This window comes from Nanorana parkeri, unplaced genomic scaffold, assembly GCF_000935625.1.
Source record: "Nanorana parkeri isolate BGI_ZX_2015 unplaced genomic scaffold, ASM93562v1 scaffold587, whole genome shotgun sequence".
In the NCBI taxonomy this organism is placed as follows: Eukaryota; Metazoa; Chordata; class Amphibia; order Anura; family Dicroglossidae; genus Nanorana; species Nanorana parkeri.
In genome coordinates, this window is record NW_017306855.1 from 864,638 (window position 1) to 892,405 (window position 27,768).

Here is a 27,768-nt window from a genome sequence, read left to right on the forward strand (position 1 = left end):
TGGTCCTTGGAGCCACCAAAAGCATTGATCTTCCAAGCAAGACTCATCTGGAAGAAAAGTGTGTGTGGTCTGCCATCACTGTAATGAAAATTCTACTAAACTGGCTCTACACCTGCAGTTCCTCTGAGTTAGAGACCTACAACAAGCATGTACCAAAGTCAAAGGAAAGGTCTACAGGTCGTCCCAGATCAGTGACTTAAAGTATCAAAAGCCAAAGCATAACTGCCATGTATTTGGCATTTCAGGAGAGGCAGCAATGGCAAATTTCCTTTAATCCCACGATACCAAGCAGTCATCATGGGAACTTGAGTCAGCAGATGCATGTCCGATAAATCCAATACTCAGGATGTAATTACAGCTGCAAATCAACACCATTAACATTTTATAGCTGTTCTTATTACCTTGTGAGGTTTTTCAGATGCAAAAAAGGAATCATGTACGTGTTTTACTTTAAACACCCCACGAGTTACAAAAAAACCAAATGCAGGAAACAAAACTACAATATATAGGTTACCAGCAGTCAAGTACTGAATTTTTCAGTTCTTGGTCCAAGGTAGCAAGGCAGAAACTTCTTCTAGAAAATACTTCTACAAATCCTGTGAGGGTCAAAAGTTCCATGTCCACATTTCACTTATAAAATCCAGTAATAAACATCATCTTCTCTAGATCTTCGCTTATTAAATTCAATGAAATTCAACTGACTTCTTAAGAATTCTCACTTATTAAATTAAATGACTCTTCCTTGTAATACTGTGCAGTCAGAAACCTTGATTTACAGCCACATCTGAAAGCTGTTTTGGGATTGAAAGCAAGTGGCTGGCTTGTATGAAGAGGAGTTTTGCTTGAAGGCATCTGAATGCAATATGAGACAAGCAATGTCAGGAAGGTATTGCCTTCCCCATGCAAACAGGAAGGGTGTCAATTATCTTTCAACTTGAGGATAACTTAAATATTAAAAGAAAAACAGAGGCGCTTGATATGTGTAGGTGCATGTGTGGAGTCTTTTTTCCAAGGTACTGAAACGAGTAAACAAAAAAACTGAAAGACCGGCAGTCATAAGATCATACCAAAGACAACTTAGCTGCAATCTGAGGTTTTTTTTTTTTCTTTTAACTTTCTCCATTTCGGTCGTCTGGAGAATATACAAATGCGGTTGAGTCCACGTAAGCAACCGCATGACAACAATCCTGTGGAATCCGATGTCAATCTGGGCAGTGAGGGCCATGTCGTCTGCACTACACTTTTACAGTTTGAAGGAATGTATCAAGACAGGATAAGGGCTCGAGAAGTAGAGCTGGGCTTGTACAAGTTCAGGATTGCTCGTGCTTTTTCCTGCATAAGTAGCTGGTCCTTGGAGCCACCAAAAGCAATGATCTTCCAAGCGTGACTCATCTGAAAGAAAGAGAACGGGTCAATGGAAGACTGCAGACAGGCAGAATTCACAGAAATCTTACAGCAAACCTCAGAGCCATCCTAAAAGTAAAAAAGGCTTGCCTAAAGCAGACTAGATCCAGTTAGAAAGGCCAATTCAGTTGTAATCTGTATAAAGTCCTCACATTACATATCTTTGGCAAATCTAAAGACATTGTATAATCTGATTGCACCATCTAAGGCTAGCTTTATAGTACTACTTTCAAATCTCTTGTATACCCCCTGAGCCTGGCCACACTTTGCTAGTAAGGCCCCATTAACAAGGGGACTTATGCAGCCTTCTGGACCTTCAGGGAGATGTAGCCGCTGTACCCATTTAAAGTTAATGACAGGGTGACAGTGGCAGTCCGCATGTAATCATACATGGTACAGATACGTGCAGTTTGGGAATGGAATGGGGCTTAAGGGTTTGCTATCCACAAGCTTGAGGCCAAGCACCTTGGCATGCATCTAATGGGGGTTACCAATTGGCAGGTTAGGACAAACTCTCTGAACAGAGGAATGCTGAGTAAACGGGGCTTAGCTCTAAAGTAGCTTTCCTGGACAAAAATAGGCACATTAAAGCTGGAGTTTTGCTTTTAAAAAGGAGCTGGAGGCTGACATTGCTTCTTCATCTCATGGCAAGATGGACTACAATCTAATGTTTAGTTTACCAAATCATATTGAGATTGTATTCCATCATGGGAGTGAGCTTGGAGCGGTGACTACTTTACAAAAAACATACAGGGACCATGGGGGACAAACGTAGCCACCCTCCCGAAGGAAGAGCACTGCCAGCACTGGGTAAGGGGAATTTATCAAAACTGGAGCAGACAGACAATCTGAAGCAGTGGCCCATTGTAACCAATCAGCTTCTCGCTCTCATTTTCAAATCTTAACTGGACAAACTGAAGAGAGAAGCAGATTGGTTACTTTGGGCAACTGCTTCAGATTCTGTCTGCTCCAGTTTTGATCAATTCCCCTCGGTATGTATTGGAAGAGCTCTACTGCATCACAAAGGGTTCTCAGAGCACCACATTAAAGACAAAGAAAAAAGTAAGGTGAACAAGTAAAATGCAGCAATGTCGGAATCAAAAACGGAAGCATTCAGTAGGTGTATGTGTTTCAATTTAGTCCTATAGGGGATGATGTATAAAAAGTGTGCCACTCTTAGTAACCAATCATAATCCTGTATCCATTTAACCAAAAATGATGAAAGCCATCTGACTGCTATGAACAATAATATTGGGGTGCGGACAATAATAAAAGATTATGCACAAAACTATTTATTCTAATGTTTTGGCAACCATAGAAGGAGTGGTAATGCACGATTACAGTGCAGTATTAGAGCAAATATGGCTGCACAATGCACATTTATATTTACTGATTATACACAGATCCAGAGTTTTAAACCTTCACATTCATTAAGATTTACATTTATCTGTTCACATTCTCCTCAGGTAAATCTAAAAGCTGTAAAAAAAAAAAAAAAATGAGTTCCGTGTACTTGGTTTGCAGCCAAGACTGGCCCTAGTGTGCAGTGAAAGTATGGCTAAGGTGTAAACCAAGGATAGCGAGTTCCTCTGGGGTAGACATTGATGTAAATGATTCTTTAGGACTCTATTGCACTGTATAAATAATCAGTCTTCTGTACTGTAAATGAAGAATATAAATCTTGATGATTGCAGAACGCAGCAGATCATATTTAGCATGCACCCCAATCCTCTCACCATAATGACTGTGATTGCAGCAACTGCTACTGCTATGGCTGAAATAATGATCCGTTAAAGCACATTGAGCAAAGAGACCCATCTCCCAGCACTTTTTAGAACTAGTAAACAGCCTGCCCGATCACGATTTGCAGTAAAATATAATGTGGTGCCTTTAACTCGGTTGTACATGTTCGCAATGAGAGGGCATAATTATTTAAATTCCTCTAATTATGAATCTGTGTGGGAGCCATGGGTGGCATAGTAATAGCGAGATGGATGTTGTTTGCGATGAGAACACCTGCAGTCAATTCTTCTCTAGCTTTATAATCCGTACAGAAATCAGCATGAACAATTTAACCTTTTTGTAGCCTTTCTTCCACTTAAACTTTCAGATGTATTAACTTTAAAAAGGTTTCCAAACAAAACAAAAAAAAAAAAAACTTTCCTTCCTACGACACTTAGTAAAAAGGTATTGTCGAAGGGGTGGATGCTACGGCTTTGCACTGAGTGGGTGATCACAGCGATTAATAATAGCAAGATAATGAGAAACAGTTATAACAAAAGCCGCAAGAGTATACAAATGCCATCTCTGTACATGTTCTGACCTCAGCTACTCTCCACATGCTATTATTCTAGGTATTGCTAAGAAGTAGTAAATATTTGAATGTCAATAGTCTGACTGCTGGAGTTGAACAGCTAAAATAAAATGTTTGCTTTGACCATAAAACCCTTTTCTTGAAATCCATTGAGGGACACAGGAAGGCATCTACTGTTGGGTTATACTGCCCCCTACAGGACACAAAAAAAACCTTCTACATCTAGCATGGCTCAATTTTTGTAGCAAAGCATTACCAAGACAGTAAACACACAGATCGGTGTGACCGGTATCCCATAGGACGCCAAGAAAAGGATTCTGCGGCGAATAAAAAAAATCCTATTTTCTTTCTCATGCATTGAGGGGCACAGGAAGTCATCTACTGTCAGGACATCCAAAAGCTGTCCAACTGCTAGCGGGGCCAATAAGACCAGAACTGAGGGCTACCTGCAGCCCAAGAGCCACGTAAAAGACCAATCCGACTCCGGTTGAGGCCCCTAACTTATAAGGAAGCATATCAATACAACCAGGAGGAAACTGAGAATCCCAAACTCCCACTTAGGAGTGAAAAAAAACCCAGAAACCAAAAATGTTTATCAAGGAGAGGGAACAAGTCCTTAATGGAAACAGGTACCAGACAAGGAACCTGGGGAAAAAAATTTTGCAGGCACAAGACCAGCTAATCAAAAGCAGGGATTTCTTGATGAGCAGATCTGAGAGAAAGTTCTCTCTCAGGTCCGCTACTCTGTTGATTGAAAGCAGGCAGTGGGCGGGTACAATAGCCAACCTGCTATTGGCTATTGCATCATTAGGCGGTCGGCCGATATCAGGCCCACTGCCTGTTTACATTCAGCTACCAGTGCAACATTCTGCAGCTGGATGGAACCAGAATATTAGTACCCGATGACGGTTATCGGCCTGAAAGGTGGCCCATAATCTGTATCGGTTCTTGAAAAAAATAAAAATAAAGATATCAGTCGACCACTACTTACCTTACGATAGAATCCTGTTCCTTTCAGATGAGCACAGTATTACCTAGATTGGATTCAGCAGTGTCCAAATAAACGGATTGAAGGAGAGATCCCAAGATTTAATCCCAGTGTAGTAATCACCTGCACTGGAAAAATCCAAAACTCAGCCCAAGGAGAGAGGAACACCTCAACAATGGGGAGAACAGACCCTGTCAGGTTTCTGATGGGGAGGGTTGAGTGATCCTGCCAGGAACTACCTGGTTCTCAGAGGCAGACACCTTAGTCTTCTTAAGACTACTGCCTTAAGAAGTGCCTCTGAAAAGGACACACAACACCAAAGGCTCCTGCCAAGTAGGAGAGAGGGGGTAACACACCCTGTAATAAGGGACCTGAGGTCAAACATGCCGCGAACCCTTCCAGTGAGAAACTATGCTGGATAACACCACCTATAAGTGGCTTCCAACGCTGAAGCCGGATCCACCTGGATCTTACAGGCATTAAAGGCCTTCAGGAGAGAATGACTGCTAGGGTCCTCCGTGGCTGCTCTATTAAATGGAAGGTTGTCCAAGTGTTGCACAATGGTGATGCCAGGAAAAGACATTAGGCCAAAGCTGAACCCAGGTGACCTGATGGATCAAGGAGTACCATATTATGTGAGAGCTGGGTAAAGTTTTGCATGACTGCAGTAGAGGCCCCTGACGACAGGATCAGGGACTCTGCCTCACGTGACCAAAGTAGGGGAGACTCATGAAGTAGACCCTATAACAATAGGGTCATGATTTCAATCATCTGTGTCCTTAAAAAGGTGCAAAGTAAAGGTCTCTGGGACCATTAGGGGAGTGTGGACTTGGGTCAATTGTAGCAGGACTGTTCACTCTGTGTCTAGATACAGACATGTGACAGCGTGGCGGTCACGCAACTACGGTAGGCTCAAGGTTTGAGGCAAGACCTCAGGTGCTTGCAAACCCAGGCAACAGGCCGATAAGGGTCAGATGGTTGGAGGTGATCAGAGTCACTGTAGGTGGGCAATAGGAATGGACTTAAGATCAGAGCTCCATGTGACGTTTCACAAAGCAAGAGCAACAGCAGGATGATGCTTTCTCTACACTGAATGGTGGGAGAGAGCGCACAGCATGTGCATGCAACACTTCATCAAGCAAACAATATACCTCAATCCCTCAGTGTGAACACCTTCCATGGTAAAACCAGGGGTAGCAGGAAAACTAAAATGGTGACCAGCAGTGAAAATAAAGATGTTGCGGTCAATGTTCAGCCTGACTGGCATCCTCAACAGAGTATTTAGAGACAGGGCAAACGCAAAGGTCGTGCTAACCGCTCAGGACATGGAAAGTCCTCCATGGCCATTTTTTACCAGTACTGGGTCTGGAAAGCGCCACAAGCAGAACCCAGTGCCCACAAGAGACTTCCAGGCTAGTCCTGCAAGTCCACTCTGACGAGGTCCGGGTCAGCACTCTAAAGCTAAGCTCAGAAAAGGCAGATCCAGACAGCTGCCATGCCAAAAAAAGCAACAATGTAGTGAGCAAACTTGAATGCAGTCAACGGAAGAAGAAATCCCCAAAAAAATATCAAAGAAAAAAGGCACGAGAAAATAAATTGGTTAGACTTCTCAAACAGTGCTGAAGGAATCCATCCACCTAGGACACTAGCAAACAAACTGGAGACAGAAGAGGTTATCCATGGCCTGGCCTACAATATTTTGCTTGGCAGTACTCAGTCCTTCTGTAGGTGGCAATATAACCTGACAGTAGAAGGCTAAAAATAAAAACAAAATATCTATATAGATGCAGTTATATGGAGGCGTTAAAGGAGAACTATGAGGTGAGTGAATTACATTCATCCCCATAGTTAGAGCCGACGTGTGACATTGAAACTGTCACACGTTGGCTCTATTGATCGGGAAGTGAGCGATCAGTGGTATGTGTTCGACTGTCAGTCACTGCTCCCCGCAGGGATTTCCCCCCTCCCCTCTGATCCTCCAGCGCTGGAGGAACGGACAGGGGAGGGGCTGCGAACTGCTGGCTGTCTCTAGATAGGCAGATCCAGCTGGCAAACAGCTAGCTGGGTGGATCTTGACACTGTTGTCGGGATCCGTCCTGGCTTCGGCGTTCTCAGTATATCGCGGGCAATAGCTCACTTTATACTGAGCTTTGGGTCACCGGAGGAGGTTAGTATATGTCCTCCCATGACCCTAAAGAGAACTATGGGATAAAATGGTTACCCCATGTGAGCAGAACAGTAAGCAAAATGAACATTAAGACCCCGTTCACACTGAGCGATTTAAGCTCCAAAATCGCTCAAATATCAGCTCAATGTCGCTCAATGTACCTTGTCCAATGCATTTCAATGGAGCTGTTCACATCTCAATGTCGCCTGTAGCTCAAACATTGCCTATTTTTTGGCTGATTTTTTGCGATTTGGCTCAATAGACTTTAATGGTGTAGCTCATTGTCGCACTACAGAAGTGTCACTTTTGCACAGAAATATAAGAAAGAAGGAATGATGTCACATCAACACCAATTTTGATTGGTTACAGCCCAATGTAGCAGCCACAAAGTCCCTGCGAAAAGTCACGCTACGTAGCGCGACAAAATGTGCACTGTCGCTGAATGCCGCTCTTTTTTGGATGTAGCTCAGTGTGAATGGGGTCTAAACATTATGTTTTTCTTTAGACTTTCCTTCCACTTTAAATGGTGTTTTAGCTCTACCTGGAGCTCAGCTTTAAAGTGAACCCGACCTGGCCTAAAAAAACTTCTAAAAGGTAACAGTGCTGAAGTATGTTCACCCTTTGGTGTCTGCAAGTAGCTATGTTAGCCTTTAAATGGTTCAATCTCCCACTGTACTGTAGGAGCACCTCTGGACTCTAGGTGCACACTGTACCCTGAGCATTGAGCTTTTTTTTTTTTTCCCCATCACACATCGTGTTTTTAAAGACCATTTGAAGCATTTAAAAAAGGAGACTAGAGCGCCATCTGCTGACTAAAAAAAAACAAAAAAAACCCCAAACTACAACCTATTTATAAGATTCCTGATTTCCTGGGAAGCCGGCTCCATGTTTGGCTGGTTTGATGCCGACTGGCTGGGAAGCCGGATTCCCAGCCAATCGGCATGGAGCCGGCTTCCCAGTCAATCAGCATGGAGCCTGTTGCGGTATCAGGGAAGGTATCAGAGCATTTGGGCGAGTACTCGGCCCTGATACTAGTATTGGTGTATCCCTATTTGTAACACTTTGGTAGGAATAAGAAGCACAAGTTGGAAGGAACACTTGGATATTGAATACATTGTATGTGGCTCATCTATAAATTCAGGGCCACATATATCTGGTGAGTGCGGAAAAGTTCCTCATGATTGAACACTGGGGTGTGTTGGCGTTTGGATCACCTTTGGACACTTGTATTTTTGGATTAAAACACTTCACTGTGGACTTGCATGGCTTTTTAGGAAACACTGGTTGATTTAGGACACCTATGTATAGCATAGGTATGTATTATAATACACCTATGTATAGCACTTTACCCTATGTGCATTATAATATATTGCGCTTTGTTTTTTTCACATATTTTGTCTGGCAAAACTCAGTGTAGGAAAAGTAGTTTTGAATTGATATTGAGCAAATAGCAAATTCTGAATTGATTTTGGTACACTTTGACACTATTTGTTGGGGGGGCACCACCACCATTCATATAGTAGCAATTTGTGCGTTTATTCAGGGAGCGCAGTACTTTGTTTAATCTAATGAAGCCATCTTGCCTTCCACACGCTGCAGGTTTCCAGTGCCAAAGAATGCAAAACAGCATTGCTATCTTTTTGTATCCCGTTTCTTGTTTGTGAAGGGCAATAATCTCTTCTCTGACTTATTGCCGTATTTCTAACATGCAGTCAAACATGACACTCAACAAACCCCTTGCCAGATCAAGCATTTCATGTTGCGTTTTGCCATGATTTTGCAGTGTTCAGAAGCATTTTTTTTTTTATAGCTACAAATGGCCTTTAAGGTGTGGATCAGTGCATTTGTATGCGTTTCTGTGGATTTCAGACCAGAGGAAAATGAAACAAGCAGTATCTTCTTGTCTGGACTGGAACGGACTGCGCTGGTGTGATCAGAGCCCAGAAATACCAAAGGGATACATTGGGATGCTTTTTTTGTCCGGGAATAAACTGTTCTGGTCTGGACATGGTGTGAAAAAGCCCTCAGGGGGATGAATTTTGAGATGGCGGCAGTCATTAAAAGTTGCATTGTCAGTAGAGTTTGGGGAAACCACTTGAAACATTCGTTGTATTGACCCATTTCAATTGCGTTTGCAAACAGCTGAAAGTTTGTAAATGTTGCCAAAAAACCTGATTTGCAATGGGGGTTAAATAATTTTGATTGCATCTGTATAATATATACACACACCCACATCAAAATAGTCTCCTTTAAGAAATGGCTTACCGGTTCTGGAGTCCCGAGTTTCTCCACCCGCGTCACTGCCTGCTTTTCACCCTGTACCGTTACACCTGTATCAGCTTTCAGACTTGCAGCTTTGCTGTTATTAAGTGATGTTCTCACTACTTTGTCCATGTCCACCATCATACAGGATGGAGAGTCTGTGGCTACATTAGCAGCAGGCTCAGTCTTAACTGGCATGGCCTTGCCAGCTCTGTGAAGAGCAGACTCATGTGTTTTAACCAGTTCTCCAATGTCAGTGTGTGAGGTGTCACCAAGTGCAAAAGATCCTTTTCCCGACATGACCTGGACAAATCCCTGGTTCAAAAGACTGTTTTCCTCCTTGCTGCTGCATGAAGAATCGTTCAGAGATATGGACAGGAAGCTCTCGCAGCTCTGTGCCTGAGATGAAAACGTATGATGGCATTAGAAATGACAGAAAGCAAAACAAATGAAATGAACAAATTAGCTTTATCAGCTGCCACCTTCTAAAAGAAACTAGGCAAACTTCAGCTGGCAGAAAAAGATGATTTTTGAGCAGTCCTAACCCGCAGAGGAATACAAAACTCACATAGCAGGTGGAAAACTTGGCAATCATATTTCAGTCTGTCTGTTTTAGCAAATAGTCTGTGGTTTGTTATTACCATTTCTCGGTTCAGAGTACTGCAGTGAAAAACACCCATCATGAGAGACATGGGGGCTGCCAAAGCAGGGCCTCCTGGGGATGCTGGTTGCCTGGTTTCAGCAATTATAAGTCACAGACCTAGAACAAGCATGCATCAAAGTCAGAATTCCTTTGCTCTGTAGTCGTTCAGGGTGCAAGGGATGCTTGTACATTATATACCTTGTGTGGGAAACGATGGGGTGCAGGGGATGCCCGAACTCTATTGTACAATCAGGAAGAGACATTGTGTACAGGGGAGGCCTGTACAGTACTACAACCATCATGGGAGACACTTCTAGATCAGAAGACCAATGTCTCATCAAGCTGCTTTTCTCTTCAAAGTGCCTGTGGGATTCCATATTTGTAATTCAATCATCATGGCGGATTAAAGAGATTGTGCCATTTTGAATTTGCATTAAAATTAAGAGTGCAAAATATGAACCCGTTCTATTTATGACACACAGCTGTATAGTGAATACCTTAGGCAAAAGTTGCCAGGTTTCCTGCCAGCGTAAGTTTGTCCCTCCCAAGAGTTGCAAACGCATTATCTCTTATAATTAAGCTCTGAACCCTTGTCTTTACTTCTAATGCCAAGCAAAGCCCTCCACTACAGAAGTTCAGCATACTTCCTAGATATTTTATGGCCAATTCTGCAGATCACAAAATACAGCAGCTTATCTGTACTGACCTTAATACAAAACAAAAAAACACCAAATAATTGTTACTTAGCAACAAAGACAGCAGCATCACAGTACAGATAGAGGCTATAGCAATACAGGAGAACATCAACAATGTTTGCAATAGGCAGGGAGCATAGGTGCACAGGGGATTATATACCATTTGTTAAAGATGTATGCAGATCTATAAAAACGAGTGCAATTTAAAGAGAACCTGTAGGGGAAAAAAAAGTGCTTTTATTTGCCATCCAATGCCCCGATCCACAAGGGACCAAAATGAGGCAACTGGTGCCTAACAGGCCAACTGCCAGGTCCATGTTGAGTCGTATGCGAGGCATGTCTGGCAGAGAGAGCAAATATCAATCTACAGGGTATGGCCAGTGTTTGAATGGAATATTTGTAGGGCCCATAGCAGGAATCACACCAGACCGGAGAAGAGAAGCTATAAAATGGAACAGGAATATGTCTTTAAGGTAATAGTTTCGGGTTTTTCTGTTGCTGGGCTACTCAATACAATCCCCCAGTCTGCTTAGACAATGGGCATCACTAAGACAGCATCAGTTTCACTTTACCTGTATATGTGAAGCAGCCGATGAGAGAGACAATGTGGGAGGCTTAATCTCCTTGTCTACAATATCCAACGCCAGGGACTTGCGCACTTTCTTGATAGGACTGTGAGGATGCTGGATGGAAAGGACATAGCACATTATGCCAAGTATCTCTACACAGTCTATTTCTAGAAATATTGTCAGGTCTCATTCATCAAAAGCAGTTTGATGGAAAGGCTACTTCTGCCTTACATACAATCCATTTATATGATAAACTGAGCCAGGCGCTTGTATTACATGAAGCTTCAGACCAGAATGTGACATTGGAAAGACATTTTTCCTTACAGAGATCTGCTGAAGGATGATACTGTCAGTTTACAAGTCCCCTTTACCAATAAATCAATCACAAAGCTACCCAGTGGAAAACTACATGCGGACTTAAAATGTGTGCTCTAAACAGCATTCGGTTGCTTCCTGCCACTTAAAGCAATACTTAGTGATCCTGTTTGGATATAAATATGGAAGCTGCCACCGCTGATCTGCTTTTATGGAAACTGATTAGCCAGTACAGAGACAATCTGTAATGGAAAGAGTAGTTAAGGGGCTGGGAAAAGAAGTGACAACTTATGCCACCTACAGAGGTCACCAGCCAAGATAACTTACACCTCCGTCCATGACAGAACCAGATTTGGCTTTACATGAATGCCAGAGGTCATCTCCAGTATTAAATGACAATTTTAGATTTAGCCGCATTCTTTAACCCTGTGGTTGTCAACCTGTGTAACCTCAGGACCCACATTTGTCCTTGGTCATTAAGTCGCACTGCACTGGAACGCACGGCATTTAGGTACAGGTGTACGAACTGTGGGTGAGTGGTGCTTTTGAGGTACCATTCAAATGGATGCACATTAGGTGCGATTGCGTGGTACAGTGCGTTAGTCGCACGGTACTATGCGATTGACGCACTGTACTAGTGTGAACCTTATAAGAACTGGAGGGGATCCTAAGCCTGGGGTCCAGTGTGGGTTGCTGCGCTGTGACGGAGCTTCATTCGTATGTGCAGTGCTTGTACAGCTCCCTTGCGCACCCTGTAGAGGTCTAGGGAGCCAGAATGAGATGTCACTCCAGTCCAGGGACCTCTACAGGATATGCGAGGGAGCTGTAAGCAATGCACATATGGATGGAGCTCCTTCAGAGCCATACCCCCTGCCCACCCCACCTCAAGCGGTCACTCGACACTGGGCAGCAAATTTTAATGGCCGCTTGGCGAGAGAACTGACAGTGCTGCGCTAGAGGGAGGCTGAGGAGCCTCTCGCCTAGAAAAGTGGAAGGCACACGACGACCCACTGAACACGGGGTCGCGACCCCCTTTTGGGTCACGACCCACCAGTTGAGAACAAAGGCTTTAACTTATTCCCTGCGGGACCAATAATTTCATTTATTGCACATGTTAAAATGCCCATATTGTTGCATATGTATGCAAATTATTATCAAATCTATATTTTCACAGAAATAACACCTCAACATTTTAGTGCAAATGTTTAAACACCTCCTGACCAACCATTGCAGTTAAACGGCCGGTCAGGGGACCTGTTACTCTAAGGGGATGTTTAAAAATGCACTTCTGTTACACCGTGTGCATGCATTAGGCTTGTGCTGCCATTAGACAGCGCAGATAACAGGCAATATTTTTTTTAAAACCTAATCAGAGTAGCTCTGTATCTTGTGATTGCGGTGATAAAATCACAGCGATTACAAAGTCTAAACAAAATGTAAAAGCAGAGATGGTAGAAGTGCAGGACCTGTGCAGCGCTTCCCAGGTAAGCAACTCTACTGACCACCAACTAAATGGGGCACAATAATCACAAAAAGGGCACACTCAGCAGTTAGGGGGTAACACTGACCAGCAAGAGGGTACACATTGCAGCAAGGGGGCATATTGACCATAAAGGTGGCCACCAAGAGTTATGAGGCACTCACCGCTATCACAAATGTTTCAGATGGCACACATTTAAAAAGGGACAATCGCCACCCACCACCACAAGAGGGGCACTAACTCTTGACCTTTGAAATCTGCAAACTGTTCTGTGCATTATAGTCCTGACTCCTGCACTGCATATGCTAGGTTGTTTGCTACATAGTCCTAAACTAAACCAAACCTTAATGCTTTCATGTTCTCCGTGTTTGTGTGGGTTTTCTCTGGGTACTCTGGTTTCCTCGGACATTCCAAATACACCCTGGTAGGTTAATTAGCTCCTGTCTATATTGCCCATTGTGTGTGCGTGTTATGGACCTTCAAATGTAACCGCAAGGACCGGTGTTAATTTACAATATGCAAATCCCTTTATAAATTGCCAGTGCTATATAAAATACCTGTACTAAATATACCCCCATCCACTGTCCCGTTAAGACCCCAGATGTAATTTTCCTGTCAGTGGGAGCTGTGGCAAAACTATATTGATGAAGGCCCCCCTTATCTGAGCAAAAGCAAGCCAGTTACCCCGGGTTTCCTTTTGTGGCGATCATGGTTCGGCTCATCTACAATAATCAGCTCGATGCCAGACTCACTGCGTAGGACCTCTTTCAGATCTTCTTCCAGGTGAGGAGTAGGGGGCTGCAGAAGAAAACATCCCACTGAGTGTTACAGCAAAGTGCCCTAGAGTCCTACGGCCCCTTTCACGTGGCCGCTCCGATCAGGTGCGCCTGTCAGGTTTTTTTAGGCGGACCCGATCAGATGTCCAATGCAAGCCTATGGGCAGCCATGTGTAAACGGACTAGCGTCCGTTTGCACCCTGTTACCCCCGCCTCCAGCCGGATCTGGTAAAACGAGTGAAAGTGTTCCATTTCGCCAGACCGGATTGTGTGTAATCTGATGTAAATGGACACATATCCGTTTACATCTGATTCCCCATAAACTGGCATGGGATCCGGTAATTACAGTTTTTTTTCCAATGCAAGATGTTGGGAAAAAAAACTGTACAGACACGGATGTCACAGAGGTGACATCTGCTCCATATTACTATGATCAGGAGGGGATCCGCGCATGGATACTCTCCTTGTCAGCCCATGTGAAAGTAGCCTAAGGGCCCAGTCACACCATCAAGAGCGCGTTCGGCCTCTGGAACGCAACCCGGCCAGAGGCCAAACGCACTGGAACACACTCTTGGTGTGACAGGGCCCTAACAGTCTGTTTCCCAAAACATTTTGCTGGTAGGGCCCTGACTGAGTATTCCAGATTAAAAAATTACTTACCAATGGCCTTGAGCCAAACTTTTCCAATGCATTTTTAAACGGTGTAGGGGTGTGAGGTGCATTCTCCCCCATAAATTTGTGATTTGGAGTGACAAATCTAAAACAAAGCAGCAAGAAGAAAAGTTACTTCCCAATTGGCAAAACACATATTTGAATTAAAGAAAACTGCTGAGAAATACATATGCTCCATTACTGTACTCTTATTTGAAAAGACTAGTAGCCTGCTTCAAAACTTTCACAGATCAGCACAAGCAGGTAGACTGTCCCTTTTGACTTCAAATGCTACATGCTTGATCAGGTTGACTTTAGAGACAGTGTGAAAAAAAAAGAAAAAAAAAAAAAAAGCAACAGCAGCCTTCGTATTTGTATTCGAACAGGTACCCCATATACAAAAGGACGGCTCAGCTTGGTAAGGGCTCTGAACTTTTTTCCCCTGTAAAAATGCCGCAAACATGCTGACCTAGGCATTAAAGATATGTCTGCTTTACAGAATCAGAAAGGAAAGTGGGAAGGCCAGTAAGGAGTGAGCCTAAACACGTCTGTTGATTGTAAAGCACAGGCTCTCTGGTGCTCTGGTTGTGGGTCACATGACCGAAGGCCACATCAGCAGTGTACCGTACAAAGTGAAGACACTCTCAATGCAGAACCCTCCCATACATAACACGCTGGTGTGATGCAACCTAAACCTCAGCATTAGAGGAGCTGTTTTTATGGCTGATACCCACTCTGTAGCCCATAACCTCCCAACAGCCACCCTAATTGTGGAAAACGTTAACCGTGTGGAAATGATGATTCTCTATTGCTAAATGTTGGCATAGTGTATGTGAAAACACACTCACAATAATATCCCTCAATACTATAGCTCAATCATAAGCAATGGACATTAAAACATGACTTACGCTAGATTCTTCTGCAGCAGTGGCGTCTTATCCCGATGGAGAGGGGTGGTCACCACAACCTTCTGGCTGCAGACAGGCGTTGATGTCAGAGATGGATTTTCCAGCTCCAAGGCATCATGTTTTGACAAGAAATTCAAAAACTTTAGAAAAAAAAAGTATGTTAATTTTAGTCTTTTTTTTTGTCATGCAAATGTAACACAGAGGTATATATTTCCTCTCACAAGGATCACAGCACCCCCCGACCAGTGGTCTAGCTGTAGTCGGACATACCTGAGATGGAGAGAAAGGCAGGGATTTGACAGGAGTGCTCTTTGGAGTCATACTGTTCACTTCTGTAGTGGACATGCTGCTGTTGATCGTACTTTCTGTAACAGGTGACAATGTAATTTTCCTTTTCTTGTGTTGTTTAAGCAGGGAGGGTGGCGTCCCGAAGATGCCTTGTGGACGTGGAGAAATGGGTATCAATTCACCCTGGCTGCCTTTACTCAAATCAGAGAGGGTATGCCCATCCAGCCGGTATTCTGTAACATTGGCTGCCATGGGCTTTTCAGAGGTAGAGTTTGTAAGGCTTCCAACATCACTGACAGCAGAGTCATCTACCAATTCAAACGAAGTTAGGTCACACCAGCCATCAGTGTCCTAGAAAAGAAATGGTAAATTGAAGGTCAAGATGCAAGGCTAAGACAGCAGCCCAATTGATCTAATCTAACATTGTCAACTAGGAAAAGAAAAGGAAATCCTAAAATATAGATCTACTGGCTTTATTACATTTAGTGAAAAATGTGCAGTAACTTATAGCAAACAGACCATTGCTTAAAACTAGGATCGCAAACTGAAATGCAGTAAAGGACTTGGGCACATATGGAATTAATGAAACATACATACTCAATAGGGCCAATTCCTGTCTTTTTAGACCCAATAGGGGCTTCATTGACAAACTACAGCTTCACCTTCGGAGTGAATGGGTTTGCCCACAGACAATAGGTTTACTTAATGTCCCTCCTCCCCAGGAGAACAATCCCTGTCCCATCATACCACTAGGAGTAAAGAAGGATTTATGCAACCCCTGTATCCTTTTCTTGGAGTCCATTCAGGGACATGGCAAGTCTTTAAAGAAGTCTCACCTGTGTTATTTTGCACAGTTCAGTCTCCTAACTGGCACAGTGTTTGTTGCATGAAGAGTGAACTGTCAACGTCTGTAACAAAGTTTCTACATCAGGCAGAAGCATAGGATGGAAAAGCAATGTTCACTGTGGGAGTTAGGTAACGGAGTTGTAAAAAATAGTCCAGACTTTTTTAACCTTCAGGTTATGCTGCCACCTACAGGAGGATTGGACACTGACACACAAACTGTAGTCAGCCCAAGATAACATTTTTCTTTCTTGTCCATCGAGGGTAACAGGAAATCTAACCTTCGGGATGTCAAAAAGCAGTCCAGTCAAGGGGTGAGCAGCACAGCATACAATCTCTAACAGGCCCAAGAAAAACAAAAACAGAAAATGTGGGTTGCCTGTAGCTCAAACAACCACCTAAAGGCCCTTACACCCAAAGCTGGCATCAGATGAGGCTGAAATATCCACCTGTGAAGGTGAAGAGAAAACCATATGGCAGCTTGCAAATGTGGGAAACAGTTGCTGGATACAAAAAAGCCCTCAAAGATCAAGTACAGTGCAATTTGACAGGAAAGAGGGGAAACCGATCCTTGAGACCAAAGGCTTGGATGATGGCTTGCCTAAGCCATCTACAGATGGTGGAACCAGAAGCTGGAACACCATTGTGGGGCTCCATCCAGGATGGCAAGAATGGGAAATTAGTCTTCCTAAAAGAAAAAGTGGCTGAGAGACATACAACTAGATATACTATGTACATGGCGAACAAGGCTGGAATGTAAAGTTCTACCTAGGGCAGGATCCAATCTACCACTCGTGTCACTGTAAGAATTCTGGTTCCTTCCCAATGACTGATGTATGCCACCCACCATTGCCTGACGAAATCAAGATCGGATGAACCTCCAGCAATAGTCCAATGCTGCAGATGCAGCAAAATCTCCCACAGATCCAGGAAGTTGATCAACAGAAAAGACTGCTCCAACAACCAACCCCCTGGGAGCCCACCCCAGCAAGACAGGCTGACAACCATTGCGAGGATACTCTAAAACCCAAGGAAGAATGATTGCTCGAATCCAGAGGTGGATTCCTGGGCCACCAAGCCAGGGACAACCTGGTCCTCATTAATAATGAGAAGAAGAAAAAAAACAGGCAAATGGAACTGCCTTAAGAGGCTACCATCAAACCCAGAACAAACATGCAAAATTTGGATGACTCCTGGACTGGACAACTTGAATCAAAAGACCAGGCAGTCTAAGTTTCACTTGTGGAAGGACACCAGTTGGTTCCAGCAACGATTACTACATTTCAGAATACTATGCAGCACAGAACTACCTGGTTGGTTCTTTTTATGCATTCAAAAATACAAAAAAAGTGGAGCAGGGGTTTGAGAGAGGTAAGTACCCACTGCATGGATAAAAAAAAAATGTTTTATGCATTGGCAGTTTATATTCCGGTTGCCACTACGGCATTAAGCTGCAAGCCTCTTTGCTTCAGGACACTTGCCCAGTTGCTATGACAGCAGTTCGGCTGTCTACACGCTGGAAATAATCTGTTCAGCATTCACATACCTATTTATCATTTGCACTAGTTGCTTGCTCTGAATGTACCAGTTTCTCATTTGTATGTTGCATATGAAGGAGGTATGTGACTTCTACACTTTTCCAAAATGAAATTAAGGATTTCCTCCCTTTAAAGAGCATCAAGTTCTATCCTGATCTTTTGTTTGAAACCCTATTGACCCACGACTATTACTGATCATATCTGAATTCCTGTATCGTAAAAGGCTATTACTTCCATTCCTTGACTGCACATATTGTAAAAAAAAAAAAAAACACATTTAAAAAGGAATGTTAACAATGTTTTCTACTCGAAGTACCCAAGAAAACCAAGATTAGTATCAGGATACTTACAGATTCAATCATGTCAGAGTTCGGCACCAGGTAGTTGACGTACTCCACCATCCACTTCTCTGGCCCTGAGCTTACAGAAGCGACAGTGGATGAGGGGCTGGATCCAGCGCTATCATCATCTTCACCTTCACTGTGCACTTCTGACTTTACTTCAGTAATATTTACCTCCATTATATCAGAGGAGGTGGTAGGTTCTGTAACCTCAGCCTTGTCATGGGGTACCAAACATTGATCACTCTGTAATTGGGCGGAAAAAACAGCATTAACTAATGCAAGATCACACATATATTTATCTATTTTTACTTAAAATATGTCTATACACTCTCACACTCATAAAAAAAAGTACATACACACTCTCAGAAGTGGACATCTACAAGGAACTGTATGTTGATTGACTTTGTACCTTCTCCACAACAGTCTGGGAGCTAGAATCCTCCCGCTCCTCCTGATCACCAGTGACACTGCTCTTCCGTCCGTTCAGATACCCGCCAGTCTCCACTTTCCTCTTGATGGTGGAGTTCCAATGATTCTTCACTGCATTGTCCGTTCTGCGCATCAAGAGAGTAAATCCATTAATGCGATCCTTGCAAGTGAGCAGGGTACTTTATGACAGCTAACAAGAACAGAAGGGAACAAGTTATTTTAAAACTGGAGCCCAGAAATGTTGATTTTGGAGTGGTGTGTCAAGATCGGTGACAGCCCATGTGTCTTTCTTTTTTTTTTTACAGCAAAGAAGTAGATTTCGGTCAAACACCCACAAAGGCAACAAACAGGAAGAGCTGATAAACATGATTTCTGCTATGTAAACCAGTGGTGCACAGGTAGGTTATATACTACCATTACTTTATTTTAGTTATACATATTAGCAGCAATAGTAAGAGTGCTTAGATATCCATATTGTAACAATGGTTAAAAACAGAAGCGTACTCAGCATTCAAAAACTGCCACACAGCAGTCAGATGAATGCCTGCGTTATCTGACAAATAGATGTTGACACTGAGTGAAATGTAGGGGTTGGATGAGTCCAGTAAATGTTTAATATAGGTCCATGTTTATAAACAAACTTCTATATAGGAAAATAAACCAATTTATGATGCCGATATCACATCCCATCTAGTGCCTAAAAGAACCTCAATGAACTCACAGGAGCTCCCCAATCTCTAAAGGCAGTTACTTGGAATCAAGCAAGGGCAGCCTAGACCTTGCAAGTCATTATGCAAATTAGGCAACCTATAGCATTCCAGGATGTGATGTGGGCATGGCTATGTTTAAAATAATGTTCCTCTTTTGCAGCCAAATTGGGATAACACCCGTTTTTATATTTGTGACATCTTCCCATTCACATTGTATTACAAAAAATATATCTTTTAAAAACCGTTGCTTACATTAAGTGTTTTTTTCCTTGCTTGGAAATCCTACCTAGCTCCCCCCCTATGTTAAGGAAGGGGATGGGGGAAGTTCTGTTTACTCGAATGAACCCTGTCTGTACTGTGCTGGCAGATCTCATTATCAGTTGTAAACTAGAATTGAACAATGTCTGTTCTAACAAAAGGGCAAAGCTCTAGAAGCATTGTATGTTAATGAGAGGAAGCTCAGTTTGTTCCTCTTTTACTTTTTAACTGCAATTTGGAAATCAGAGTAGATTGAAATCTGCACACAGGCCTTTACCAAAGACGCACCTAAAAAAGGTAAGAAATATATTTTTTAGGTATGCTCTGTAAAGAGAACACACAACAGTGGGGTTTTCTCAAATTTGACAGCACAAGTAGAAATACACATTAATTAAAGAGTAACTCCACTTTAAAGGAGAACTATGAGATGAGTGATTTTCACTCGGCCTCATAATCTGAGCCGTCCTGTGACAATGAAACTGTCACAGGTCGGCTCAGTAGATCGGGAAGTGAGCGAACACATACCAGCGCTCGCTCACTTCTCGATCCTGTGCCGGCAGAGAGCCGTGACAGGGGAAGGACTAGATTCCCCCCTCCTCTATCCGATCCTGCAGAGCCAGCTGTCACTCACGCAGCTGGGTGGATCCAGACATAATTGTTGGGATCCGTTCCGGCTGCGGCGTCTCAGTATCCCAGGAGCTGTAGCTCGCGGTATACTGAGCTTTGGGTGACGGGAGGACGCTAGTTTGTGTCCTCCCGTTACCCTTAGGAGAACTATGGGGAAAAACACTTACCCCATAGTTCTCCTTTAAGGAAAACAAAATCAATCCCATTTGCATAAATCAATGCCCATTGCAAAGGATTTTAACCAATTTTGAAGGATATTTGGACCCTTTTCTGTTCTGAAGAAACAGCCATTTGTTTCACCATGTCCTTCAGAAAACAGATCCCTGAATGTAGGCTGTGTTCAATATAATCAGCCGGCAGACTGTGTCGTAATGAGGAATGTTGCAGTGTCTGCAGCCCTTTTGCAGTAATTAACCCTCAGGGAGTATTCACCAAAAATGTAATTTCGATCGAAAGGGATGCCTAAAATGTTCCTTGCATCTTACTGCAGACATCCATCAAAATCTGTCAGCCAATCACAGAAGCAGGAAATTACATTTCTGGGAGCATTCTGTACACCAACACTGTACAGAATGCCTCCAAGTCGCCATATTGCATTGAATTTTTTTTTTTGTATTTTAGAAAGTTACAGCTGCAGCAGCTTTAAAGGTAATTTTTTCATTACAAATTAGAAATTGTTTGTGTAGCAATCATATATGCTATTTTTTTTACAATTTCCTCATTTTTATTTTTAGGTGGTGTTTCCCTTTATCACTCAAAAAAAAAATTAGGATGTTTTGGAGCTCCAGCAGCATCCTGCAGATAAACTGAAAGGAAGTATTGCCTATAGAAAACTACTGACTACAATTTTAAACAATAACACAGGTTATCAACTCAAGACTGATCTTGTGACAGGTGGACTTCAGGTTTAAAACTGAAAGCCAGGCTAAACAAACATGGTCTAACTACAAGAGGGACGTGTATTCTTTCTTGATACCTTGTGTATTTCATCCAGATCAGTGCTGCAATCCAGCAAGAAACGACTGCACTTTGCCTCTATTTCAAGACTGGTCACTGCTGCTTTCTCTCCTTGTGCAGTGTGACTGGTCCTGTATCCACCCCCTGTAGTTTTCTATAGGCAGTCCGTGGTGGACCCGGTGGATCCCAGCCACAGCTCAGGCTATGTTCAGCATAGTAATGAGATCAACTCTACTTTTGCAAGGTAATATCTGTATTTACACAACAGGTAAGTTTATATCCTTTGTGGCTACTGAGGAATATATTTAAATAAACGTTGTGCCCAGAGATTAACTTTATTGGCACAAGCCACTGGCATGAATCTTTTGCTGGTGCAACACAATTCTTATTTCGTCATACCATCTGTGACCTATGAAATGTTAATCTCACCGTTTAACGCTCAAGTCTGGACATGACCTACAATCAGAAGAGCTAGACTGAGAAGCATGAATTGAATTAAAGGTCATTTATTCTGCTGTAATGCTCGCTCCATGTTAAAAGGAATCCACTTACCTTCCAGGCAGCAGCTTTGCTATTTCAGCCCATCGGTTTCCCAGAAGTTTATGCGCCTGACAAATAATGCGGTCTTCATCTTCTGTCCAGGATGACTTCTTCACTTCTGGGTTGAGATGGTTGTGCCAGCGCTCCCGGCACTGCTTACCCATCCTACCCTTCAGTTGTTTGGCAATCAGAGTCCAGTGTTTAGTTCCATACTTCTTCACCAGCTCTAATACCTACAGGAAGAGCAAAGGTTTTTTTTTAATATTCAGAGATGCACATCATGTTTTTCAGATATTCTACATCCATAAGCAATGGCATGCTCTTTCGCTCAGCCAAAGCTGGAGCTGCCAAACGTCATAAAAAGTCAAAACAGCCCCATGTAACTTCTGTAGCCCCAAAAGAAGTGAGTAGCTGACTGGTGGGGTTGGACAGCCAGCAAAAAACTGACCCGCAAAAACAAGTGGATTTTCCTTTCTGCAAGTGGCTGTGCCCCAAGTACAAAAAAAAACAGAAAAAACACCCCATTGAAGTAGTGACATTTTTTTAAACATCTCGCTGGAACTGGAAAAAACTTATTACAACCATTTAGATCCTTTGGAATCATGTATTTGCACACCTTTTCATCCTCTTCTTTGGTCCATGGGCCTTTGACTAGGTCAGGGTGGAGTACACGTTGCCATCTATGCTGACACTGCTGTTCAGTTCGATTCTGAATGTTAAAAAAGAAAGGGAAAGGAAATCTCAGATTATATGGACAGTTATCTACCCCTCAGTTGAGTGGGGCTTACATATTGCGCAAGGAGTTTTGTAAGTTTCTAAACTGCATTTCTACTGTAACCATAATATCAGTGGTCAAGAATAGAGGTTTATACATTCAAATAAGTGACAAACCACCTTCCCTACACTATTATTATTATACAGGATTTATAACACCAACAGGCTGCCCAGCACTTTACAATATAAGGAAGACATTACAAATCACAATACAAGATGGTAAGGACGAATTGAACTTTTTAACCAACTTTAAGCATCTCCCCTTCCCAAGTTTACATTTTGGTAGAATGGGGAATGTTAGAACCTTGGTCACTTAATTGCTGCATGCATCTCACTTTTTGTGAAATCCCTAAAATGGGTAAAGACAAACAACCTTATCCCTTATCCCAATAAATCCCTAATCTTAATAGTAATATTAATAATACTACATTACAGCAACTAATCATTTTTATGTGTCTGCTAAAAATGCTTACAGTTGGATGATTCCTCTGTCAGAGATTTTGTTCATTTCCTGTCCCAATGACTACACAAATTTCTGCAATGGGGGAAAAAAAGATCTGAACTAATTCTAAACCACTCAACACAAAACTGCCTGGCTATGAGCTTACTGGGCAGTGGCCATGTCCCACGCACAGAGCCAACGTAATGCAGTGACCCAACGTTTTTGCCATTGCCGCCCCCCCTCCCATGCCACTCCCAGTCAAGGCAATCAACGTGATTGACTGCATGTGACCATGAAGTGACATGAAGCAGACAACCAGAAACCAAACTTTGTTTCTTAGTATCACCCGAGACACAGCAAAGAGGCGTCAAATGATGAAACAAGTCAAGGACCCAGAGGAAACTCAAATGGAGATAAACCGTTTTCTGATACTTAACATCTGTTTGAGTAGAAAAAACATTTTACTACTTACCACCATATGATTGGCTATTGTCTTCCATTCACCCTGTCCGTAAGTTCTCACCAAGGTTTTCAGTGTGTCATCCTACAAAAAGTAACAAAATGAAAAGAAAAAAAAAAGATTTTTAAAAAAAGATTTTCTGCAACCGGTGACATTAACCTTTAGCCAGGCTGCAGACTGAAGTATTGACTAGTGCTTAACAGTATATTGGCCTTAAAAGCCCTCGCTGACCTCTGTAGCTGCAGGCACCGCAGATAAATTCTTCTTCAAAGTTCACAGCAGAAGCACCAAAGTTGTACAAGTCATTCTCTAGGCAGCAGCCCTTTCCCACGAGTTTCTGCTGTGTTTACAACAGACACCAGAAGGCTGTCAGATCAGTGCTGGGAGGTAGACATGGTGAGCTGAACTGCTAAAGTAATGCAGGGATGTGGAATTCGTATCGCCCAACGCCCGGGATATGCAGTGCCAGGCGGGTCGTTTTTTTTTTCTACATTCAGCCCTGCTGCGGGCTATCGGGGGAGCCGCCGCTCATTTAGTACATGTGATCTCAGATCTGAAATCAGAAATGAGCAGCCATCTTGTCTCCAGACCCTTAACAGATAAGAGACATCCTGACAGTGGGATGTTTTGTCGACAATATAGCAAACTATTTTGACAGATTCCACCAGATTTAGTTAACCAGATTTAGTTAAAACAATAAAATAAATTCAGAGCAGGGAATAAGATTCTTTGTCTAAAAATTAATATTAATCATCTTCTGCTGGAGGTTAACTATATTACAAAGCAGCAAATATGTGCATGGACCTATGAAGCCAAAAGGGAATGGTATAGGCAGACAACAGGTCTGCTCAGAGTACTAAATTCCATTTGAGGAATTTAGACTTTTTGCTATTACTCTAGAAGGCAATAAAAGCAATGCCTCTGAAAGAATAGAAGCTATATCTGGTCCCCCCATTTGTGGGCCAGGCTCTCAACCAAAAAAAAGCCTCTCAAAACTTCTATAGTAGAGCACCCTGGAATCCAAGGCTCCCAATGGACTTGAAAGGAAAGCTGGCTGGTCATACAAGCACCTGGAAGTTTAAAAAAAAAAAAGCGAATTACACTTGAAGTATGGTGTGGGGGACATACCTCCTCCTGGGTCCATTTCACCTTGACGCGGTTCTCTCTATGCTCTGGAACATCAGAGTCTGTGTCCTGATACTGTGGGTCTTCCCACTCCTCACTGTGGAGACAAACAAAACCCCGTGTTGGGGTTAGTTATGGTACATTCACAAATCAGTAATGAAATCTAAACATCTAAACAATATTTATCAAAAGACATTCCTATCCAGTAATAAAGAATTGCACAGACACTATTTAGAAGTGTGGCTTGCCTCCATGAGACGATGTCTGTGAGTGCGACAAGTTCATATACATGTCAGAAACGTGTACATGAATCGGTCGCAAAGGTGCGGCAGAATGACCATAACTTTGGTCTTATTGGCTAACAAGTTTGCTTAACTCAGAACTGTTGGTATTTCCTAATGAAATTGTCAGTCATAGCAAATTATTATAAAATTGTCACAAATAAGAACTTCTTGAATTTGTCGCACGGGTCGGACCCATCTCTGAAAATGTTGTATGGGTTATATGAATTTAGTGCTAGACTCCATATTACAGTTATACCACCAGAAATGTGTCGCTAAGACTATACTGAATTGCCCCCATTGACTAAAGGTGCCCATACCCCTTACGACCATTGCAAGACTTTTGTCTTGCGATGGTCGTATGCTTATTGAAAGCTCGTACGATCTGCCCACCTTGGACGGGCAGATCGTACTTGCGATCATCGAAAGCCCGCCCCGCTGAGGGGTGGGCTTCCGATGACCGCAATGCACAGCGGGCAGTGTGCGCGTGCGCACAGCGGCCCGTTCCGCAGCTATCGGACGAGCAGGCTAGAAACCCGCCGACAATCGTACGATTCTCGGCGGGTTTTCGAACATGTTGGTTCGACAAAAGACGTGCGACCGTACAGTAGAAACGATCACACGTCTTCGTTCACACTGCTCGATTCTCGTACGATCGCGGGATTTCGCCCGATTCTCGTACGAGAATCGAGCAGTGTATGGGCACCTTAAGTATGGACACAAAGACATGCATGATGAGCTAGCTGTGCTGGAATTACAGCTGACACACATTTCAATATCAGCAGCAGACTTCAATTACTTTTAGGCTTCATTTGCACCCAAGGGTGAGAGTAGACAGATGATTTGGTGGATTCTTTTTGTGTGTTTGCACGCACGTTTTTCAGGGGTTTTTATGCGTGACTTGGTAGGTCATGCTTTTCTGTCCATACTGACTTTTAAATGGATACATCTGGAAAATGTGTGTACACATGCATTTTTCATGAGTTTTTTTTTCTTTTTAGGCACTCCAAGTCTGAGGCCAAAACTCATGATTCTGCCCCAAAAGAGGCTAATGTGCTTTTTCCAACTTTACGTGCCTGGGGACAATGCTCAAGTGTGAACAGAGGTCTTGAAAACAATGGGATTCCTCTTGTTGAGCATTGCCACACACACAAAAAAAAGGAGATTTAAAACACCTATTTGTGAATGGGGCCTTAGACTTGTTCAGTTGACATCACCTTCTACTCACTAAGGCCCCACCCGACCATTGCTCCTTCCTCAGAGATAAGTCAGTATTGCTGCTCTCCGCTCACACCTCCTCCATTCAAGCATGCTCAGGCTACCATTGTGCCTATACATCAAAAAAAGTGCAGTTTCCCCTTTCACATCAGAGTCCTACCATCACATCAAGAGCCGTAGCTGAGGAAGCATGGCAGAGGTTCCAAGACATATCAGGCCTGTACAGACATGTACTTTTGTTGTTTTTTTAATGCATCCCACCCACCCTTGGTTAGCATCATTCATCTCCATAATAAAAAGGTGGCTGACCCACCTGCACCATGAAAAGACATGACACGGTGTGAATATTTTGAGCCATCCCCAAGGAAGCCAGAAGGCACCCAGGTTGAGAAAGGCTGCTCTCATACATAAAACCCAGCAGTCCTGCAAAATGCCATTGAAATGTCACCTCCAGTGGCCTCTTTTGTGAGGCTCTTTGAAAGGGACATGTGTTCTGCCATTGATGGACAAGACAGAGGCCTGTTTATCAAAAGCAACTTAAAACCGTGCTCACTGTGACAGTGCATCGCTCTGCAGTTCCAGCGGTACTTTTTGCACATTACTGGGGATATTAAATGACTAGAAGACAACTATGTTGCATGACTGTTTATTGAAACAGTCATGGCAGGGCAGAAAAACACAAGCCACCAATAACGGCAGGGTAGGGTGCCGGGACTTGCAGAGTCCAAATTACAAAACACCACCTAGATCCTTCCAGGGGTATACCTGGTCTTGCAGCTTGCCTTTAAAATTAATACAAGTTTGTGTATTCATCAGCATGGAACTGTAATAAAGAAAACTCCTTTATAAAGCACGAGGTAAAAATCTGATCCCTCAGAAGAAGGAATCGAAAATAACGGCAAGAAGAAAGTGTTTGTATAGCCAAAACCTTCTTTTAGCTTTAGGGTAGGAAAAGGTTAAAACCCTGCCAGCTTTTTGGGATGTTTGGCTGTCTGTGAAATTTGCCTTTATTGCCTGTCCTAACGATACAGCAGGAAGTTGATGAGGAATTCCCCTATCAGACAGTTGTCCCTGGGAACTGGTGTTACCACTGAAAGATTTCCCGGTATCTCCCAATGGGGAAGACCGGGATTGAGGAGTAGTGGCAGAATAGACATGGCAGGAATCACAGAGTGGAGACACAATGGTGGGATGGAAATAGGAAGCACAAGTGGTATGGAAAGGCGGCGGCGGCGGGGGGGGTTAATTAGTAACAGATGTGAGGTCAGACAGGTTCTGAGGAGTTGTGATGGAGGGGTAATGGAGGGAGACACATGAAAAGGATGAAGCAGAAGCAAGATTGTGGGTGGAAGGAGAGTAGAGATGTTGGGTCACAGTTATATGGAGGCAGGATGGTGGGTATACATATGTATGAGACAAGCAGAAAAGGAGAAATTCTGCCAGAACACACATGATAGAGATCAAGCAGATGTGGAGTCAGACAGTGACATGGAGGCAGAGTGGTAAAAGGGGACACAGATGTGGGGTCAGAGTAAAATGGAGGCAGGGTGGTAAAGGGACAGATGTGGGGTCACACCTTGGAATGGAGGCAGAGTGGGGTCACACAGTAATATGGAGGCAGGGTGGTGTCACACCGTGAAATGGAAACAGGGTGGTAGGAGGGGACACAGATGGAGTCCTGCAGCGATATGGAGGAAGGGTGGAAGAAGGGGACACAAGTGTAGGTGGGGGTCACAGGGAAATGGACAGGGTGGAAAAAGAT

At 43.2% G+C, this 27,768-nt stretch overlaps 1 protein-coding gene across 1 annotated transcript in view; it reads right to left on the reverse strand.

The window, feature by feature from the left end:
* Positions 1-1,208: 1,208 nt before the first annotated feature.
* The window catches only part of MYBL2 (MYB proto-oncogene like 2), a 28,486-nt gene continuing 1,926 nt past the window's right edge, over positions 1,209-27,768 (reverse strand). The window contains exons 2-14 of the mRNA XM_018562606.1: positions 24,511-24,604; positions 23,395-23,466; positions 22,323-22,415; positions 21,719-21,939; positions 18,595-18,739; positions 18,192-18,428; positions 15,443-15,811; positions 15,173-15,312; positions 14,274-14,370; positions 13,522-13,635; positions 11,046-11,156; positions 9,139-9,534; positions 1,209-1,392 (exon numbers count right to left, since the gene is read on the reverse strand). Of these exons, the coding sequence (XP_018418108.1) occupies positions 1,264-1,392; positions 9,139-9,534; positions 11,046-11,156; positions 13,522-13,635; positions 14,274-14,370; positions 15,173-15,312; positions 15,443-15,811; positions 18,192-18,428; positions 18,595-18,739; positions 21,719-21,939; positions 22,323-22,415; positions 23,395-23,466; positions 24,511-24,604 (2,218 nt within the window). The 3' untranslated portion in view covers positions 1,209-1,263. The remainder of the gene's footprint in view (positions 1,393-9,138; positions 9,535-11,045; positions 11,157-13,521; positions 13,636-14,273; positions 14,371-15,172; positions 15,313-15,442; positions 15,812-18,191; positions 18,429-18,594; positions 18,740-21,718; positions 21,940-22,322; positions 22,416-23,394; positions 23,467-24,510; positions 24,605-27,768) is intronic.